Source organism: Cucurbita moschata, unplaced genomic scaffold (assembly GCF_002738365.1).
Source record: "Cucurbita moschata cultivar Rifu unplaced genomic scaffold, Cmos_1.0 Cmo_Scf00009, whole genome shotgun sequence".
NCBI lineage: Eukaryota > Viridiplantae > Streptophyta > Magnoliopsida > Cucurbitales > Cucurbitaceae > Cucurbita > Cucurbita moschata.
This window is the reverse complement of record NW_019268525.1, coordinates 2361496-2382706: the sequence shown is the minus strand read 5'-3', so window position 1 is coordinate 2382706 and position 21211 is coordinate 2361496. Positions and strand designations below refer to the sequence as shown.

The 21211-nt window shown below is 35.7% G+C and overlaps 3 protein-coding genes, 1 long non-coding RNA gene and 3 other non-coding genes across 9 annotated transcripts; 3 read left to right on the top strand and 4 right to left on the bottom strand.

Annotated features, from left to right (window-relative positions):
• The first annotated feature begins 88 nt into the window (after positions 1-88).
• On the top strand, positions 89-3278 carry LOC111447814 (anti-sigma-I factor RsgI6-like). Its single transcript, XM_023087162.1, has 7 exons — positions 89-287; positions 378-430; positions 581-812; positions 984-1153; positions 1316-1414; positions 1957-2748; positions 2829-3278. The coding sequence occupies exons 1-7, from the start codon at positions 230-232 to the stop codon at positions 3177-3179; spliced, it is 1755 nt and encodes a 584-aa protein (XP_022942930.1). The 5' UTR covers positions 89-229; the 3' UTR covers positions 3180-3278.
• A 1452-nt stretch (positions 3279-4730) lies between these two features.
• LOC111447648 (anti-sigma-I factor RsgI6-like) lies at positions 4731-7681 on the top strand. The gene is made up of 6 exons (XM_023086921.1): positions 4731-4900; positions 4993-5045; positions 5201-5432; positions 5528-5697; positions 5813-5911; positions 6793-7681. The coding sequence occupies exons 1-6, from the start codon at positions 4747-4749 to the stop codon at positions 7636-7638; spliced, it is 1554 nt and encodes a 517-aa protein (XP_022942689.1). The 5' UTR covers positions 4731-4746; the 3' UTR covers positions 7639-7681.
• A 1761-nt stretch (positions 7682-9442) lies between these two features.
• LOC111447683 lies at positions 9443-13254 on the top strand. The gene is made up of 3 exons (XR_002711312.1): positions 9443-9603; positions 10458-10529; positions 13034-13254. It is a non-coding gene; the product is annotated as an uncharacterized LOC111447683 (long non-coding RNA).
• On the bottom strand, positions 11440-11511 carry TRNAP-UGG. Its single transcript has one exon. It is a non-coding gene; the product is annotated as a tRNA-Pro (tRNA).
• A 21-nt stretch (positions 13255-13275) lies between the features above and the next one.
• Positions 13276-13347, bottom strand: TRNAP-UGG. The gene has a single exon. It is a non-coding gene; the product is annotated as a tRNA-Pro (tRNA).
• Positions 13348-14338: 991 nt separating this feature from the next.
• On the bottom strand, positions 14339-14410 carry TRNAP-UGG. Its single transcript has one exon. It is a non-coding gene; the product is annotated as a tRNA-Pro (tRNA).
• A 141-nt stretch (positions 14411-14551) lies between these two features.
• On the bottom strand, positions 14552-20043 carry LOC111446974 (telomere repeat-binding factor 1-like). Of its 3 annotated transcripts, none has more exons than XM_023085920.1 (8): positions 19850-20043; positions 18865-19051; positions 18498-18712; positions 17408-17509; positions 17244-17328; positions 16689-16772; positions 15321-15665; positions 14552-14964 (listed from the first exon to the last, which is right to left on the bottom strand). In XM_023085920.1, the coding sequence occupies exons 2-8, from the start codon at positions 19012-19014 to the stop codon at positions 14947-14949; spliced, it is 999 nt and encodes a 332-aa protein (XP_022941688.1). In that variant the 5' UTR covers positions 19015-19051; positions 19850-20043; the 3' UTR covers positions 14552-14946. The 3 variants fall into 3 exon arrangements, with proteins under 3 accessions (XP_022941688.1, XP_022941690.1, XP_022941689.1); XM_023085922.1 differs by having other exon boundaries at positions 14552-14961; XM_023085921.1 differs by lacking the exon at positions 19850-20043 and adding an exon at positions 19422-19836.
• Between the last annotated feature and the right edge of the window lie 1168 nt (positions 20044-21211).

The following is a 21211-nucleotide window of genomic DNA, read 5'->3' as shown; positions in this document are numbered from 1 at the left end:
AAAAAAAAAAAAAAAAAAAAAAAAAAAAAAAAAAAAAAAAAAAAAAAAAAAAAAAAAAAAAAAAAACTCTATTTCTGAAAAAGTCAACAAATCAAACCTCCATAATTTTTTAACAAATACAAGGTTAAGGTTATGTTGTATATATCATGGGGGGATTTTTCATTAGAGTGACCAAAACAAACATTGCTTCTCATACCCAACTTTGTTCTTCAGTTCATTTCTCAGAGAGATGAACATTTTCAGAGCTCTCACCCTCTTTTTTCTTCCCTTCATTTTGATATTTTCAGGTTTTTTCCTCTTTATTACATAATATAACACTAACAAGTTCGTTTTTTCATCGATTTGAGTTAACAAAATTGATTTTCTGAACAATTCAGGGAAGTTCATAACCAGCCGAGGTTTCTCTTATGACTATTCTGCAACAATTGAGGTAAGTGTAGCTTAAGATTTACAGAACTTGTAATTTGTGTTGGTGATGAGAAGAGTTTTTTTCTGCTAAATACGAACAAAACGTGCTAACCTAAGTAAATAATTAACATATATTTTTTTTCGAAATTATGAGAAATATTATATGAAACAGTGTCTAGCGAAGCCAAGGAGGGTTCATCATGGAGGAGGGATCATAGTGAATCCAGAGTTCAACAATGGAATTGAAGGGTGGAAAATGTTTGGAGGAGGTGAAATAAAGCAAGGGTCATTGAAACAAGACGACGATATCAATACGTTCATTGTAGCTCACAAGAGGGCTCACCCAAGGGATAGTCTCTATCAGTTGGTTCATCTCCGACATGGAAAGCACTATAGTTTTTCTGGTATGGGTCGATCTTTCTTTCCTTCTCTCGTGTTCTTTATTACTACTGGCCATTGATCTACGCGTAATTTATCAGCTTAAGCTTTTAGATCTACTCGTGATTTCTGAATATAAAATTTAATGCTCTTAAATCATACACCGTCTAATCAGAAACATGCTATAAAATAAACAGCTTGGGTTCGACTAAGTGAAGGAAGCGCACCTGTCGCTGTTCTATTCAGAAACAGTAAAGATGGTCAGATTCTTCATGGTGGTGAAACCATAGCCAAGCAGGGCTGCTGGAGTTTGCTCAAAGGTGGCATTGTCTCTGATTTCACAGGCCATGCGGAGGTCTTTTTTGAGGTGAATAACTTTTGCTTTCACCAACTTGGCTTGATTTAGTAGAGTACGTGGTTGGCCACTAGAGTATGCTGCAACATTCAAGCAAATCTTTTTCAAATTCATGCTCCATTCAGAACTCAATGTACTAAATGCCTATAGCTTGTTTTGCTTTTGTTTATACAGAGTGAAAATACATCAGCAGAAATTTGGATCGATAATGTCTCACTGCAACCATTTACAAAGGAGCAATGGCGGTCCCACCAAGACAGAAGCATTAACAAGGTAATATAAAGAAAGAAATTGGTATAACCTTTGAATGTGTCTCCCCATATTGTTAGGACAATCAGCTCTTCATTCGTAAGATATCATCTACTTTGAACTTGAAGTCACACGAATTCACTTTTAAGATTTGATTCAAAAGTCTCGAAATACTGACCTTACAAACTCTTGATCTTCTTCCTTCTTAGCCAATGTCATATCTTAGTCACAACCTTCGTAATCTTCTCAATAAAAGGCCATGTTGAGGATTGTTGGGAGGGAGTCCCACAATGGCGAATTTAGGGAATGATCATGGGTTTATAAGTAAGGAATACATGTCCATTAGTATGAGGTTTTTTGATCTTTTGGGGAAGCCCAAAACAAAGCCATCAATATCATACCATTGTAGAGGTCCATAATTCCTAACCGGCCATAGAGATGTTCCTTCAAATAATTGTATCTCCATCCACTTATAAACTCATGAGGAGTTCCCACCCCTCTGGCCAAGGTGGAACTTCGATCCCAGAATTAACACGTATTTGGAATGATGGAAACACATTTTGCAGGTGAGGAAAAGCAAGGTGAGGCTGCAAATAACTCGAGCAGACAACAGTAAACTAGCAGGTGCAAAAGTCTTCCTCGACCAGAAAAAACCAAACTTCCCATTTGGAGCAGGAATGAACTACCACATTCTCTCCAGCAAAGAATACCAAGATTGGTTTGCATCAAGATTTTCTTATGCCACTTTTACAAATGAACTTAAGTGGTATAGCACTGAGAGAGAACGAGGCAAAGAGAACTACACCATCCCTGATGCGATGCTTGAGTTTGCCAATCAACATGGTATTTCAGTAAGAGGACACAACATTTTCTGGGCCAATCCCAAGTTTCAGCCACAATGGGTCAAGTCACTCTCCCCTGCAGATTTGAAGATAGCAGCAGAAAAAAGAATCAACTCCGTGGTTAAGAGATATTCTGGTAAGTTTATCCATTGGGACGTCATGAATGAAAATGTACACTTCAGATACTTTGAGGACAAACTCGGTGAAAATGCCTCAGCAGAGTACTTCAACACAGCACATAAACTTGACAGTAAGACACTTCTTTTCGTGAATGAATACAATACCATGGAACGTGGTAATAAAACGACAGCAACCCCGGCTAACGTAAGAAAGAAACTCTTCCAAATCCTATCGTATCCCGGGAACAAAAATATTCCAGCAGGAATCGGCTTGCAGGGCAACTTCGGCCCTGATCCGCCAAACCTACCATACATGAGATCCGCATTGGACTATCTAGGATCAACAGGCTACCCCATATGGATCACAGAAGTGTTTTATCGCAAAACTCCAAATCAGGTACAAAGCAATTTTTTTCAAGCATTTCATCAAACACCTTCCAGACATAACTAACAAAACTTGGTATCTTCCCCTAACAGGCACAATACTATGAGGAAGTTCTAAGAGAAGGATACGCACATCCTGCAGTGAAGGGCATAATCACATTTGCAGGCCCATTATCGGCGAATTTCACTACCCTGCCGCTTGTGGATCTGAATTTCAAGAACACCCCAGCAGGAGACGTTGTCGATAAGCTTCTGGCTGAATGGAAATCGCCCAACTTGGAAATTACAGACGATGGTGAAGGTTTTGTTGAAGCTTTGTTGTTCCATGGAGACTACAATGTAACAGTGCAGCACCCTGGAACCAAATCCGCCACTTCTGTTAGCATTAGAGTGTCTGAAGATGCCGCTTATCAGACCTTCAATGTCCAACTCAGCAATAATTGAACGAATTGTAGTTAAATAATAATTTAACTAAATAAAAATACACATGTCTATTTTCGTCTATTTTCCTCAATATATTAATAAAAAAAAATTAAAAGTTAATATATTTTAAATAGTAAAAAAATATTTTTAAAAATTTATAGAAAATAAATAATAAAAAATAATCCTGAGGTAAAATAAATATATATTTATATAATTATAAATAAAAATATATATTACAATAAATTCGGATTTAACCAATTTTATTTTACGGAAATAATGAACCACCAAGTTTTCTTTATTTAAATCCAAACCATATGAATTGGGTTGAACTGATTGGATTTTTAGGATATCGAAATTTTTTTTAAACACCTCTCATTTTAATAAACAACGGCAATAAATTAACTTTATTTATTTATTTATTTTTGTTAAAATATAATTAATACAAATATGTCAATGGGTTAATTGTGATTCGTCAGCATATTTATTTACTTTTTAATCACGTTATTATTATTTATTAATTGCAATATTCATTTAAAGATAAAGTTGGAAATATATATGTAATTAAGGTTAATTAACAGATAGGATTTTAAATAACAAAATAGCGATTATCATAAAATAATTACTTTAAATATAAATATAAATAATTCCTTTTTACCTTCCATGGGTGCTCCATCAAAATTAAGAAAGGGATGCATGACTAATTATACAAAATTATATATTTCATAATATGTCATAAATTGCCTCATACGATTTGAATCACCTAACTATCTCGAGATGAAAGGAACGACTTAAGCACGGAGACTCGAAGTAGAAATAGGCTTAAGGAAAAATTGGCTTGAGTCGAGCTTGGTTGAGGCCAAACTAGCCCTTGCTAACTAGACTACGCATAGGCCACCTTTAATAAACAAAAATTTTGACCAATCACATCGCTCCAAACATGAGTAGAGATATCGATGGGTGAGACGAGGGCAAAGAAGTTTTTCTTCATCCTCACAAAATTCCACGTGGAGAATCTCCGCCCGATTCTATAAAAATAAATGAAAAATTTTACCTGAACTAAAATATATATATTCTATTTCAAGTAATTTTTAATAGATAATTTCTATTTTTCAATATAATTTCTATTAAAAAAAGAAAAATATCTTAAAAGATCAAAAAATATTTCACAAAAAATCTTCCCCCATTCCCTACCTCTTTTCCGATCCCACCCATCCCTACGAGTTATATGAACTAACTCTTGAACTCAAGTATGGTTAGATTTCCCTCTGACCCGTAATAATCTAAAAGGTCAATTCGATCCCCTCTCAGTTTAACTATTAAAAGAATGGGAACAAACATCACAGTAATACGAAAATAAGCTCTTTTTTCATCACACAAATGGTATCGATTAAGCATATACAAGTCAAGTACATACGTTATATTCAAATTTGCGAATCAACAACCACAATTAATCAGTATTGTAAATAACGATGTAAGCAGATAAGAACGATACAATTTAAGAAACGATGCTTAACAAAGAAAATACACTATTTCTAAAAAAGGCAAAGAATCAAATCTCCATAAATTATTTAACAAAGTACAAGGTTATATGGTCAATATCATGGGGGGATTTTTCATTAGAGTGACCAAAACAAATATTGCTTCTCATACCCAACTTTTGTTCTTCAGCTCATTTCTCAAAGAGATGAACATTTTCAGAGCTCTCACCCTCTTTTTTCTTCCCTTCATTTTGATATTTTCAGGTTTTTTCCTCTTTATTGTCACATAATATAACACTAACCAGTTCGTTTTTTCATCAATTTGGTTAACAAAATTGATTTTCTGAACAATTCAGGGAAGTTCATAACCATACGAGGTTTCTCTTATGACTATTCTGCAACAGCCGAGGTAAGTGTAGCTTAAGATTTACAGAACTTTTTGTAGGAGTTGGTCGATGAGAAAACGAGTTTTTTTTCTGCTAAATATGAACAAAACGTGCTAACCTACGTATACAATTAACATATATTTTTTTTTTAAATGATGAGAAATATCATATGAAACAGTGTCTAGCTAAGCCATGGAGGGTTCATCATGGAGGAGGGATCATAGTGAATCCAGAGTTCAACAATGGAACTGAAGGATGGAAAGTATATGGAGGAGGAGAAATAAAGCTAGGGTGGTTGAAACAAGGCAACGACACCAATACCTTCATTGTAGCTCACAATAGGACTCAACCAAGGGATAGTCTCTATCAGTTGGTTCATCTCCAATATGAAAAGCTCTATAGTTTCTCGGGTATGTGTCGATCTTTCTTTCGTTATTCCTTGTGTTTTTCAGATCTACACTCGTTGAGTGTACCTTTAGTTCACTAAATTCTTGAAAATCTCTAGCTTGGGTTCGACTAAGTGAAGAGAACGCACCTGTGGCTGTTCTATACAGAAATAGTGAAGGGGGTGAGATTCGTAATGTTGGTGAAACCATAGCCCAGCAGGGCTGCTGGAGTTTGTTCAAAGGTGGCTTTGTCTCTAATTTTACAGGCCAGGCTGAGCTTTTTTTTGAGGTGAATAAGTTTTGGTCTAACCAACTTGGTTTGATTTAGTTGAGAACATATGGTTTGGCCTCTATTCAAAAGGTTATTTCACAACAATGTACTAAATGTTCATATGTTTATACAGAGTACAAATACGACAGCAGATATTTGGATTGATAATGTCTCACTGCAACCATTTACAAAGGAACAATGGCTATCCCACCAAGAAGAAAGTATTAACAAGGTAGTATAAAGCAACATTTAATTCAATGCAAAAGTTTCACTAGTTGTGAGATCTCAAATCGGTTGGAGAGGGGGGCGAAGCATTCCTTACAAGGATGTGGAAACCTCTTAGTAGTAGACATGTTTTAAAACCGTGAGGCTGAGCGATGTGCCAGTAAAGACGCTGGCCCTAGAGGGTGGATTGTGAGTTCCATATCGATTGGAGAGGGGAACGAAACATTCCTTATAAGGATGTGGAAACCTCTCCCTAACAGACGGGTTTTAAAACTGTAAGGCTAAACAATATGCCAGCGAGGACACTGACCCCTAGGGGGATGGATTGTGAGATCTCATGTCAGTTGGAGAGGGGAACAAAACATTTCTTATAAGGGTGAGGAAACCTCTTAGTAGTAGACATGTTTTAAAACCGTGAGGTTGAGCGATGTGCCAGTAAGGACGCTGAGATCTCATATCGGTTGAAGAAGGGAACGAAACATTCCTTATAAGGGTCCCTAGCAGCGCGTTTTAAAACTGTGAGGTTAAACAATATGCTAGCGAGGACACTGACCCCTAGGAGGATGGATTGTGAGATTCCATGTCAGTTGAAGAGGGGATCGAAACATTCATTATAAGGGTGTGAAGACCTCTCCTTAGCAGATGAGTTTTAAAACTGTGAGGTTCACGGCGATAGAAGTGGTAAGATGTGGAGACCACTACCTGAGCGAAAGTTGATCAATCAACCTAGCGGCAGATCATTCTAGATGATTGGCAACGAGTTACCATAGAAGAGAGACAACTTCTTTCTATCTCGCCGTGCTCCCTCGTCCTCCTCCCTAATCAAGATGGGACTTCGGTCCCGCTAATAACACTTACAACATGGAATGATGGAACCAAGTTTTGCAGGTGAGGAAAAGCAAGGTGAGGCTGCAAATAACTCAAGCAGACAACTGTACACTAGCAGGTGCAAAAGTCTTCCTCGACCAGAAAAAAAGAAACTTCCCATTTGGGGCAGGAATGAACAGCCATATCCTTTCCAGCAAAAGATACCAACAATGGTTTGCATCAAGATTTGATTATGCCACTTTCACCAATGAACTTAAGTGGTATAGCAATGAGAAAGTACAAGGCCAAGAAAACTACACCATCCCTGATGCAATGCTTCAGTTTGCCCGTCGTAATGGTATTAAAGTCAGAGGACACAACATTTTCTGGGCCGATCCCATTTATCAGCCAGAATGGGTCAAGTCACTCAGCCCTAAAGATTTGATGAAAGCAGCCAATAGAAGAATCAAGTCCGTGCTTAAGAGATACTCCGGAGAGTTTATTCACTGGGATGTCATGAACGAAAACGTGCACCACAGACTCTTCGAGGACAAACTTGGTGAAAATGCCTCTGCAATGTACTTCAAGATAGCACGTAAACTAGATAAGAAACCGCTTCTTTTCCTCAACGAATTCAATGCCATGGAACATGATTACGAAAAGAAAGCAACCCCAGCTAACTACAGAAAGAGACTCTTCCAAATCCTATCGTATCCCGGGAACCAAAATATTCCAGCAGGAATCGGCTTGCAGGGCAACTTCGGCCCTGATCCACCAAACCTACCATACATGAGATCCGCTTTGGACTATCTAGGATCAACAGGCTACCCCATATGGATCACAGAAGTGTATTATAAAGAAGGCCCAAATCAGGTACAATGCAATTTCATTCAGACATTTCATCAAACACCTTCCAGACATAACTAACAAAACTTGGTATCTACCCCTAACAGGCACAATTCTATGAAGAAGTTTTAAGAGAAGGATACGCACATCCTGCCGTGAAGGGGATAATCACATTTGCAGGCCCATTATCGGCGAACTTCGCTATCTTGCCGCTTGTGGATCTGAATTTCAAGAACACCCCAGCAGGAGACGTTGTCGATAAGCTTCTGGCTGAATGGAAATCGCCCTGTTCGGAAATGACAGCCGACGGTGAAGGTTTGGTTGAAGCTTTGTTGTTCCATGGAGATTACAATGTAACAGTGCAACACCCTGTAACCAAATCCGCCATTTCTGTTAGCATTAGAGTGTTGGAAGATGCCGCTTGTCAGACCTTCAACGTCCAGCTCCCTGATAATTGAACCAATAATTAACAACACATTGCTGATGTTTGTTAGAAATAAGGTAACCCAAATACAAAGTAACCTAAATCAGTGTCTATTTTTAATATAAGTAATACTAAGTGTTATCTAATATTAATTATTTCTTTAATAAGTATTTATTTTTTCATGATTATATTGTTTTGTGTTATTATCAGTAAAATTAAATTAAGAGAACGAACTCAAGTTACACGAGAAATCAGGGACAAAACTAAGAGAGAAAATTCTAATACGGGACAAAATTTAGGTCTATAGCGAACGACTGGGTCACGAGGCAAACAAGAATAAAAAATTTTGTGTTGAAGCCAAAATTCTACTCTGGACCACGACATGAGACCGAGGTTGACCCTATAGTTGGTCTCTCAAGAGCGCACATCATGCATCCCCTATGTCTCATGTCGAGGATTCTAACCAAAATTTAGAATACAGATTTTGCACTGAATTGCCTCAACATTCTTTCTACATCTCCTGCAACATGACCATGTTACTTCCAGTCTTGAATTGTTTTTAAGAGCGAAAACTATCATCACAATCCAACGTGAGTCCTTTAAGCATGTTTTGTCTTCACTCACATACTTTCTAGTAATATTCCTACAAGGTCATCCATCCCTCCATCTCGTGAGATTATATTATCAGTTCTATATTTGGATTAAGTTTCCAAAATGATAGGTATACTGAATCAGCTGCAAAATTCATTCTCACTCATGCAAATCAAATAACAAACCCTCAAACACGGAAGATTATAATTCATTCAAGATTGAAATTGAGTTACATGTGATCATTTTATAAAATATTATTTTTTTCGATAAACAAATTTATAAAGAGTAATTAAATATTTTGTAAAATACTCTTACACAAATTCACTGTAGTAGATATAATTGCTCGCATATCTCCACCTGAACGATTTGAATTAAATAATTTGTAACAATGACAAAGTGGATCATATTAAAAGTATTGTTAAGATAATCCACCAAACGTTATCTATACATATATTGACGTTTTAAGTTATTATTTAAATAAAATTTTTGTATAAAATTACATAAGTTCAAATTTTTTATACAATAAATAATAATAATCATAATTATCGTTAAATGTTAAATAATTAATTACGAGATTTTAAGTCATAATAATATTCTTGATATGAATGGATAATTAGAATTCAAATTTTTGGTATTTTATTAATTTATTTTCAGTTTTAGGACATTTTATTTCCTTTTTAGCTATATTTACGAGATAATTAAAGATAATTTTTCCACTCACTCAAAACCTGGGCCTAAATGGGGCGAATCAATAGTGGGCCACAAAATTGGGCCTGAGATATTATTATCAAGCCCACGAAATAGCACCGGAATCACAGTGGCTCTTTACTTATTGATAGCTCTGCTCCGTTTGCCACAATTTTCCCGGGGTTGTTTGGTTGACGAGAAAATGCAGGAAAACATTTGTCAATATAAGCTCAAAGATGGTGAAGCGCGCTGTATTTCTTACAGGAGAAACGGATGCAAGCTTCAGGCTAGCAGACAGGAAGAACTATCAGTTATTTGTGAAGGTTGCTGATCAAAATGACCAGGTGAAGTTGCTTAAGCTCTCTGCGTTTATGTCGATTATGTTTAGTTGCTTTCTTTTTACTACGCTTGATCTTCACTTGTCCTATTGATTGAATTCACCGTCGGGAAGAGTGTGGAAGTCTGTGATGTATATCGTTCTATGTTTGTGATTGTAGAAATTTGACTTCTATTCAAATTAGTTGATGATCAGGTTACTTGCTAATTGCTGTATCTAGTAGTTTCGTTTTGCGGCTGTAGGATGAATGAAATGTCGAAGAACAAACGATTTATTGAAGTTGTGTGTGTGTGTAGATTAAGAGTGATGCTACACTAACTAAAACAATCGATTGCTTACTGAACCTTTGTTATGTGATTTTACAGAATATTTTCACTTAGAAAGTTGTTAAAGAGAGCTCACCGATTATACCTTTTTCTGTTATTATCATTTCTCTTATTTCTCCCTAATTGAGGTTAAGTCTGTTTAACTCAACATGATATCAGAGCCTTCAGTCTAACGACGTCAAGGCCTTCTTCTATTTCAAGGATTGAACTCAGATTCTCTATCCCCTTTAGCAAGAGTTATATCATTAGAGACCAAGGAACTATGTGTTTCAAACAATTATTGTATTAACAACTAGAGCCTTTCTTTTGTAATATGGTAACTACCAAAATAAGAATCTATTGCTCGATCAAATGCCCTATTTTTTTTGCATATATCAAGTACAATATTTCAATTCTTAATTAGAAGATACGATGATGTAGATCTAATCCCCATGCTGTATAAACATCAATTATTTGGTGTACTCGGCAAAGTTACTTTTGAATGGTTGATGTAATAAGATAAAATGCTTGGTTACCTCCCTTGATATGATGACAGATTGTAGGAGAGCTTCCTGGTGGGGATCCTGGCTAGCTGCATCAGGCTTCAAGTATCCATCCTTCATATCTGGTATCCATATACACCTAATCTTTTATTTAGGTTGTTCGCGTATATGCTTCTCTGGAAGAGTAAATAAAGATCTCATGGATAATTGAACGGAATTTGGTAGTTTTAATTTGAAAACGGTAAAAGTAAATTTGGTCGTTCTAGGAATCAAAATTGGAACCTCTCTCACACAAAGCAAGAATCATACCACTAAACCAAATGCCCAACTTGTATATACATAGTTCTTTTATTATTCTTTATTGTAATTTAGATGATACCTTCTTGATTTGGATCCATGGTACCACTGACTTGGTTTTTGGTTGATATGAAAATTATGAAAGAAAAGTCAACGAGTACATGCCAGATGAGGCGTACTAAGAACTAAACTCAAAACCTTCCATACTGTCTTTTTTGCCCCCTTAGTTATAGACTTTAAATTATAACTCCTGTCTTGTGTTATAGACACAAACTTGGTGTATTTAGGAAAGTTTCTTTTGAATGGTTGACAAAATGAGGATACAGAGTTATCTCCCTTGATTTATGAGTTATCTTGTGCTTGTCTCTATGAAACATTATCAAACATTTTTAGTTGAAACATGTAGGTTTACATAATAGATATGCTTTCAGGTGGGATCTCATTTATATGTAAAATCCGTAGTCTTTTATTTAGGCACAGATGGCTGCTTATTTAAGCACTCATCCTCCATCATTTGGTATCTCATTTATATCTTATTTAAGCACTCATCCTCCATCATTTGGTATCTCATTTATATGTCTCCATCATTTGGTATCTCATTTATATGTAAAATTCGTAGTCTTTTATTTAGGTTGCTTGCTTACATTCTTCATATGAACTGTAAAATTTAAGGATCTCAGGAATAATAGAAAGAAATTAGTAACTTCAATTATGAAAATTATAAAAACAAAAATAAATGGGGCATTCCGAGAATCGAACTCGGGACCTCTCGCACCCAAAGCGAGAATCATACCACTAGACCAAATGCCCTATTTGAATATTGAATACATTTAATAAAATTTATATATGAATGTCTTCTTGATGTTGGGTCCATATAGTTGACCAATGTGTAATTGGTCGAGCTGCTTCTTCTCAACGGTGGCCTGTAGAGTTTATTTCATTGCCTAGTAGCCTGTCATTTTTTAGGAATAAAAAATAAATATATGAATTAACTTTTGAAAATATTGTGCAACAAAAAAGGAAGAAATAATTTTATGGTTTATCTGACAATTATGAATAGAAAGTAAAAATGAAAAAATTTTCAATAATAACAAACTGGGCGTTTGCTAAAATCAATGGGCTCATGTCACCTGCGGCATTCTAAGAATTGAACGGCATTCTAAGAATTGAACTGAACTCAGAACCTCTAATATCATTGAGAATCTACCACTAGATCAAATGTCCAATTTTTAGCCTTTATCAAAAACAAAATTTTAATTTTTAATTAAGACACATGAAGATGTATATTTAATCTTTTTGTTGTATATATCAATGAAGATGTTCATGAGGTAGGATATTTAGGATGTTTAGGTTTTTTTCTCTTGATTTATGAATTATTTGGTGCTCTCTCTCTCTGAAATCATGGTCAATTTTTATTTATTAGAATTATGAAGTTCTTACATGCCAGATGAGCTTTCCAGTTGATGGTATCAGTGCATATACACTCCTAGTCATTTTATTAGGTTGTTTACTTTCATTCCTCTCTTAAACAATGAAATATGAAGATCTTATGAATAATTGAAGGGAATTTGGAAGCTTACAGTTCTAATGTTAAAAATTATTTGGGGGCATTCCAAGAATTATATATATTTATTGTGATTAAGATTATATTTTCTTGATGTTAGATCTATTGTAAAATTGACTAATGTGTAGTCGGTAGTTGCTTTTTCGTGGTGGTTGGTAAGCTTATAGTTATATTGATAGTCGACTTATACCACATTTAATTGTCTGACCCAATCAGAATTGAGTAAGAAATAAATATATAAATAAATTTCCATACCCTTTCTTATTCCAAAAAAATGTTAAAAATATTGTGAGAGATGTTTCTGGTTGAAATGAAAATTATGAAAAGAAAGTCGATGAACACAGGCCAAATGAGGTTGAGGCAGTGAGAAAATGAACTCAGAACCCTGTGTGAATCATCTACTGCTAGAAGATGTAGATCTAATATTCATATGGTATAAACATCAATTATTTGGTGTACTCCGTTGTTCTTGAATGGTTGATGAAATAAGATAGAATACTGGGTTACTTCCCTTGATTTATGAATTATCCTGCTCTCGTTTCTTTGAAACTCGTGTGTACATTTTCTTGTCCAGTGTTATAAAATCTATATTACATTATGACAATGAATATAGAAAAGTTTCCTAGTGGTGATCTTGGCTGGCTGCATTCAAGTGTTCAAGCATCCATCCTTTAAATGTGGTATCCATACCAAGTTAAGAGTTTACCACTACAACTATTTTTTTTCTTTTTTTTTCAATTATTGAAACATTATCAAATAATTTTACAGGTATACATGATTTGATATGCTTTCGAGTGGGGATCCTAGCACTATTGGCTGCCTATTCAAACATTCATCCTCCATCATTTGGTATCTCATTTATATGTAAAAATTTTCTTAGTCTTTTATTTAGGTTGCATGTCTACATTCTTCGTATGAACAGTAAAATATAAACATCTCATGAATAATAGAAAAAATATTGATAGGTTCGCTTATGAAAAATGATTTACCAAAAAAAAAAAAGATGAATTGGGGCATTCCGAGAATCGAACTCGGGACCTCTCGCACCCAAAGCGAGAATCATACCACTAGACCAAATGCCCTATTTGATTAATGTGTAGTTGGTGAATTTACATATTGGATGGTGGTTAGCAAGTTTAGAGATAGAATAATAGTTGTAGTGTTCATCTCATTGTCTAGTAGCCTGTCATTATTGAGGAATACCAATAAACTAGGAAGATCTTATGAATAATTGAATGGAATTTGGAAGTTCACTGTTTAAAATAGTAAAAATTATTTGGGGCATTCGAAGAATCAAACTCGGAACCTCAGGAACCCAAAACGAGAATCACACAATTAAACTAAATACATTGTTCAGATGAATAGAATTCATTTAAATAATTTTTATTGTAATGAACTTGATGTTGGATCTATTGTAAAAATTAGTAATTTGTAGTTGATAGAGCTGCTTTTTCAGTGGTGGTTGGTAAGCTTATAGGTATGATTGATGAAATAAGATAGGATACTTAGGTACTTCCCTTGATTTATGACTCATCCTCTTGTCTTTTTGGAACTCATAATCAAATTTACATAGAAAATTTTCCTGGTGGGGATTCTGGCTGGCTGCATTTAGGCGCTCAAGCATTCATACTTCATATTCGGTATCCATATATACTCCCAATCTTTTATTTAGGTTGTTTGCTTATATTTTTCTCTTGAATAATAATAAAAATGGGTTATTATGAGAATCAAACTTGGGCCTTCTGAGAAAGAATTATATCACTACACCAAATGTTCTACTTTTGAATATACATAATTCATTTTAATTCTTTATTGTAATTGAGGTGATACCTTCTTGATTTTGGATTTGTGGTACAATCATCTTGGTTTTTGGTTGAAATGAAAATTACGAAAGAGAAGTTAATGAATGATTTTCAACTTCTTAGTCGGGACTTTTTTTAAAACAAAGTTTTAGTTTGACTTAATAAATTATAGTTCTAGTCTTGTGTTGTATGCACATCAACAACATATCTCAGGAATAAAAGAAAGAAACTGGAAAGTTCATCAATAAAAATGATATTAAAAAAAAAATATGGGGCATTCCGAGAATCGAACTCGGGACCTCTCGCACCCAAAGCGAGAATCATACCACTAGACCAAATGCCCTGTTTGTTTTAATATGTTCAACAGTTAAAATTTATTCTTGCTATTTTTTATGTTGGAGATATGTGGTTGACTTAAATGTAGCTGGTGGATCTGCTTTTTCAACATGGTTGGCAAGTGTAGAATAGCGTTTATTTCATTGCCTGGCAGCCAGTGATTATTGTTGAATAACAAATAATTGTATAAAAAAAAAAGCTTGTTTACACTAATTTCAACTTCAAAGTTGGAGGACAAGCTTAGCCTATCAAAATAAACAATGGTAATAATTGATCAACACCAGAAAGAGCATTAGATGAAGCCCACAGATTTGCTATACTACAAGAAATATACATTTTTTACCTGCAACTAATTAAGCCCCATGGCAACTTCCCTTGTTTAGATATCCAAGTCTGACCCTGTTGCTCGAGTTGCCCAAAAAGTGGTTGAAAATGGTGGGCGAGAGAAGGTTGCTTATAATGCTCTACTGATAGCAAGTGCAGAACATGTCCGATCAAATTAAGAACAGCGCATAACTCATCCAAATCAGGTCTTGCTTTCCATCAAACTCGAACCATCTGCTAAGATGTACCAAAAGGAGAAGCATATAAGGATAGAGTTCTGAGACATTCGTTAAACTCAAAACAGTCGATAAAAATCATCTTTTTGTTTAACAAATTTAAAATTATTCGTTTTTAGTATTCAAAACTCGACCTAGTTGTTTCGTTCCTTGAATTACTTCCCGTTACACTATGGTCCCTTCAAGCAGTTAACTCAATGGTAAAGATAATAATGTGGATTCTATAAATTGTCACATCCCTCTTGTATAATCATATTAGAAAAGGATCATAATTATTTGACTCATGAAATTAAGAAACGAAGAAATAGATACTAATGCACTTTCAAGTTTTCAACGGTAAATATTATGCAGTTTTACCATCTTCGGAAGATTTCTTCCTTTCAGTGTCTTCATTGCAGCTTCTGCAAATGATTGTGCTGCTGCAGCATCTGCTTCAGCTGCCTCGGCTTCCCTTGCTGCCTCTTCGGCCTCTGCTATTGCTGCTTCGGCTTCTGCAACTGCTCGAGCAGCAACAGCAGCTGCCTCTTGGGATGTCATGGTCCTCATCTTCGCCAATTCAAGATCCATTTGAGCTTTTGCAAGTGTACACATTTCATCTCTGTTATCTCTCATAGAGGCTCTATGCTGGTCGTCCAACAATAACATAGAGCCCCTTCTCTCGCAAGAAGACACCGTTGAAGCGAGTCTGTATCTCCGTTTAACCTGGACAAAAAGAAACTCGACTAAGAAGCAATCATGCTAGGCACCCATGGAATCTAGCATATGAAAAAAAAAGTACAAAGATGCACAACAATATTTATAACAAATAGCATTTATGTGGAAGATTAAAGTCAAATAAAATTTGTCATCCTCTCAAGTGTTTCAACAATGAAAATTAAGACGCATGCTCTTGAGAATACTGAAAAAAAATACAAGTCCCTGCCAAACAACAAAGGCGAGATTTTTCTAGAACCCCAGTGCAGCCTACCTGATTGATATAATCTAGAATCCACTCTTCGCTTTTACTCAACTTAGTAGTAGGCAAATAGTGACCCTATTTGTATGCGCATTTACAGGGCACGTTCCAAGATCTCCCGCAACGAGAACCTAAGACATGGTTGATTGATGGTAAGTTGAAAGAATAAATGGATCGATCATAGGTTGGTTGAATATTGAGTTCCACTTAGGCTACGTGTTCTGTTTACATGCTACTAAGCCGGCACACAAGATCTTAGGGTTTCGTCCCCCTTTCGGGAATACCTTCTTACTAATACGGTGAAAGCCTGATGCAAATAGACCGAAAAGAGAAGAGTTCTTTATAGATGAGTTGTAGTCAATTCGTCCCTTATGTTATGGTTCGCTCGTGCTTAGTCACTTACGGGATTCGAATAAAAATTACCATACTGCCCAGTTACAAATAAAAACCTCACAATTACCAACAACAAAACAAATTAAAGCATTGAGATCTTCTACATGTCCAGCTCTATCACTCACTAAACTTAATGTAAAATTCGTCCTCGTCTTGGGCGAAATAGTCCAAAAGGATAGCTAAAATTCCAACCAGCCTCACAACTCCACCAAAGGAAGTCGATATATATCATCAGATAATATAGCAGTACAGTACAGAAACTAAAGCATTCCACAATAAGAAACCAAAAATTAGGAACAAATAGCTCAAATCAGAATAACTTCAGAGTTCTTTTTTTAAAAGAAAGAAATCAACAATGAAATGACAGATTTGCTTACCTTAACCAGTTTACCACTAGCTGTTAAGAACTTCAATTTCGATGATAACAACCGCTTGAAGTCTGGAGGAGCCCAGTACTGACCCTATTGATGCAAGAGAAAAAAAAAAGAAAGAGAAAGAGAAAGGAACTCATCAATAGCAGCAATTTAAAAAGCAACCAAACAAACAAACTTCTACTGAGAATGATGAGTTAATTGTGAAGATTAACTAAACAGAACATGGCTAGTCTTTCTGTTTCTGCTTCACCTTTGGTGAATAGCAGAACACTTGTATTCGTGGCAAACTCAAGAAACTCGGGTATAGGAAGTGTGTGTTAGCATTTCTTCGCCACGAAAGCTTTCTGTGCTTCAACGCTAATATCATCCATTTAATTATCGATCCCACTGGTTTTTAACTTCTTTTTCAATGTTCTGTAATGGTTAAGCCATGGAGAGGTTTGACTAATTCCTAAATTGGGGGTATAATTTTACTTCCGAAAGTTCGGGATGTTTGCATAAATGAACATTTGCCTTTGATTTTCTCCTTGAATTGATGAGAAATTGAAGAAAGACTACCTCTATATATAAAGCAATGCTATTCTTAATAGAGCCACTACGTTCTCGCAAGGTAGAAATTGCCTCAATTATAAGATTGTCTAACCTGTAAAATGAAAAACAAGTTAAACGCCTTTCTGCTACCAAAATATGTAGCACATCAATGCATGTTTCAGATATCCCACCTATGACAATCATACATTGCATCTCTTTCTGTTCTTTCTACTTCTTTTTCTTCTTCTTCTTCTTCTTCTTCTTCTTCTTCATCTTCCTCTTCCTCTTCTTTTCTGTTCAAAAGTGGGCATAAGATACATTTATTTAGACTAGGAAGATAAGATTTCTTCTTCGAGCTAGCAGGCATAGCCCTTTTGATTCTTGAAATAAATAATGCTCATCAGATGTTCTTAACTCCCAAGTTCCAAGTAATATGACCGAGTCCATGACAGATCCATCGCTTAAGATTGGATCATTCAATAGAATATTCAAAAAGAACCAATCCCACTATTCATAATACATAATACCAAAATCATAATTCTAATATCCACTCTCCCCAGCATAACTCAACAGATTTAAGACATTCTACAGTTGTCCTAAAGATCAAAAATTCTGTGATAACCCATACTGGTTGGGGAGGAGAACGAAACACCTTTTATAAGGGTGTGGAAACCTTTCCCTAACAGACGCGTTTTAAAGCCTTGAGGGAAAGTCCGAAAGGAAAAGCCCAATCTGCTAGTGGTGGGCTTGGGCCGTTACAAATGGTATCAGAGCTAGACACCGGGCGATGTGCCAGTGAGGAGGCTGTTCCCCGAAGGGGGTAGACACGAGGCAGTGTGCCAATAAGGACGCTGGGCACCGAAGGGGGGTGGATTTGGTGGGGATCCCACATCAATTGGAGAAAGGAACGACTGCCAACGAGGACGCTGGTCCCTGAAGAGGGTGGATTGTGATATCCCGTATTGGTTGGGGAGGAGAACGAAACACCCTTTATAAGGGTGTGAAAACCTTTCCCTAGCAGACGCGTTTTAAAGCCTTGAGGGGAAGCCCGAAAGGAAAAGCTCAAAAAGGACAATATCTGCTAGCGGTGGGGTTGGGCCGTTACAAATTCAAATTTCAACTTCGACATTGTTGAACTCAGTAAAAGTATATCTACTAAGCTGTGGGAAAACAAAATTCAAAATATTCAAGAATAATCAAATGATAAGTTACAAAGCACTTGTCCACAGAAATAAGAACTCAAATAAAGGCGACAGGAAAACAATGAAGGATTTGACCAACCTTACATTTGATTGCTTTGGACCAGCTATCTGCTTGATGTCCAAGGAAAGGGAAACAGTCTTGGCTTCCGGAAATTCATCTTCACTTTGGACAGCAATGCCTTGGGCCACAATACTCTCATCTTTTTTAGGAGCATGCGATCTCTTAAGTGCCAACCTCGCCTTCTCTCGGGACCCCCAGCCATTAGCCATGACGCTCATGTTTCTCCACTTATCCTTTTTCATTATCGACGCACGTATTAATCTATCTATCAGTTAAATTTACACGCAAAACAATTGCTCTTTCAACACATTCTAAGTAAAACTAGAACTTAACATAAAGAGTTGCGGAATAACATGCTCTAGACTAGTAAAACACTATTATTTACCTTGAGATCAACATTTGAACGAAGATACAGTACATCACTGAATTCAGGATCCTTAAGTATTGTTCGCCACTTTCCAGCTCCATGTTTAACAACTCCAGCCTTCAGGGCTGTTTCTTCTTGGTTAGTCCACTTCTGCTTCGGAGCACCCATCAAAAACAGCAGAAAGAAGGCTCACACCAAGGGCCAACTACATTTTCAAAATCAGAAAATATTTATTTAGAGCCCAAAAGGAACAGATATGTTTTCATATCCAAAACATCCAAAGAGAACACATGAGAAATTCTAAGCTTTCATCCAAGGTCAAATGTGAAGATTAACTAATTACTTCGCATCAAAGTCGAGTATAACAAAAACTTGAAAAGGAAAACATCCAAAACCTGGCCAAAATCTCAAAAATATATTCAAAAGATTGAAAAAAAAATCAACCTAAACTGACTGAGACATTGCAACCTCCACCCAGACGGACAAAGGTTCATATCTCCAGCTCTGCAAGTTGTAGCACTAAAAAGAAGAAGAAAAAAAAAAAGAGAGAACTACTGAGGCGATAAGAAGTCTACCAGTGTTTAAGCCAAATCAGCCGGAAGTAGAGTATGTCCTAGAATTCATAGGATCAAGACCACATATAATAAGAAGAAACAACGGCTCAAACGGACGGACCACGCCATTGAATCGTCAAATCTCCTAATTGGTCGCGAATCGCAAAAACAAAGGCCGTTCAATCAAAGTCCGGATAATCCAATCCGGCCGGAACCGAAATCCTGTGTTTCAACTTTCAAACAATTTATCGATTTTCAACGTTTTTCCTTTCGTCTTCAACAATCAAATCAAATTCGATCAAAAGAGCAAGGCCAAAACCCTACCCTCCAAAGTAAAGTCATTCGAATTTAAATAACCATTTTGCATCAATTTCCTCATGCTTGCTCCGATTGCGAAAACGATCAAATCAGAGCAAACATTTCCAAACTCCAAGGAGACAGACGAATACCTCAGTTAGGTTTTCCGAGCACGGAACATTCAAAGTTCAGTTGAAATTTGCAGCAATGGCCGTAAAATTCACCCGCTCAAATTCTCTCAACTGCTCGTCGAGATTCATATATTTATATATTCTCCTGAGCCTCCTCGTAATTTTTCCGGGAAAACCACTTTTATCAAGCGCAGATTCAGCTTCCAAACGCAATCCTAATTCTGTTCTTCAAAACCCTATTTGTATTAATTTTTTGTTTAAATTATGTGTTTAATTATTTTCTTTACAAAAGAGTTAAAAAAAAATCAATTTTCATCCTACACCGTTAAGTCCTTTAATTTAAAATTATAACAATTTAATTTATTTACTTTCAATTTATAACCACACTTAAAATTTTATTTTATTTTATTATATGATTTTAAAAATTAATGGTGGTTAAAAAAACTAATAAAGCTTCTTGCTAAGTTAGATTAATTAAAAACTAAAGGCCAAAATTATTTAATAATAAATTTGTATATTTAATTTTGATGATTTTTTTTTTCTTTTACAACAATATCTAAAACGTTAAAAATTTAAACGTATAAAAGATTGAATTGTTACACGTTGCAACAAGTGAGTTAAGCCAATTCATTTTTGCTTCACCTACAGTCAAGCGACGTATGTTCAAGCCTCTGGCTCCGATTCAAAATGAAAATTTTAAAAAACGGGGCAAAGAGATTTCAAAAAAGAGGTTTAAAAGATTGAAATTTGTGCTATATGTGATGCAAGCAAACAAGGCCAACAACCACAGTTTGCAGCAAAACTATCTAAATAAAAATCTAATTAAAAATTAAGAGAATATACATACCAAAATTCAAAAATCAAACCACCACAGATTTCAAATTTTCAAAATTTGGAAGCTAAATTTATAAGGTAATTAAACTTTTAACTTACTTAAAAATGGTACAATGTTTATTTGTCAACTCCCATATTTTTTTTTTGTTATGAATTATTAGCAATTTTTCTAAAAATATCGGGGCCATCAAATATAATCATTTAAAACGTTGGGGAGAGTTGAAGGCATCATGAAGAATCGTGGTGTTATGATGCGATGGCGCCCGCATGCGACACCAACATGCCGTGGGTGGGCGGGACAAGGACGGGGCAGGAGCACCCACTGCGCTACTCACCATATATTCTTCTGCTTCGCTGGCCACCACATCTCTAAAAGGCAATCTGGTTTGAAGGTCTAATTTTTTCAAGGGTACAGTCCAATCGAAACGATGCGATTCACAAGAAAACCCAAAAACTTCACTAACATAACAAGGTATATCAATGGAGTTAGTCCAATATCATGAACTGTAAAATTTGGAATCGTATCTCAAGAACACAGATGATCCAAAA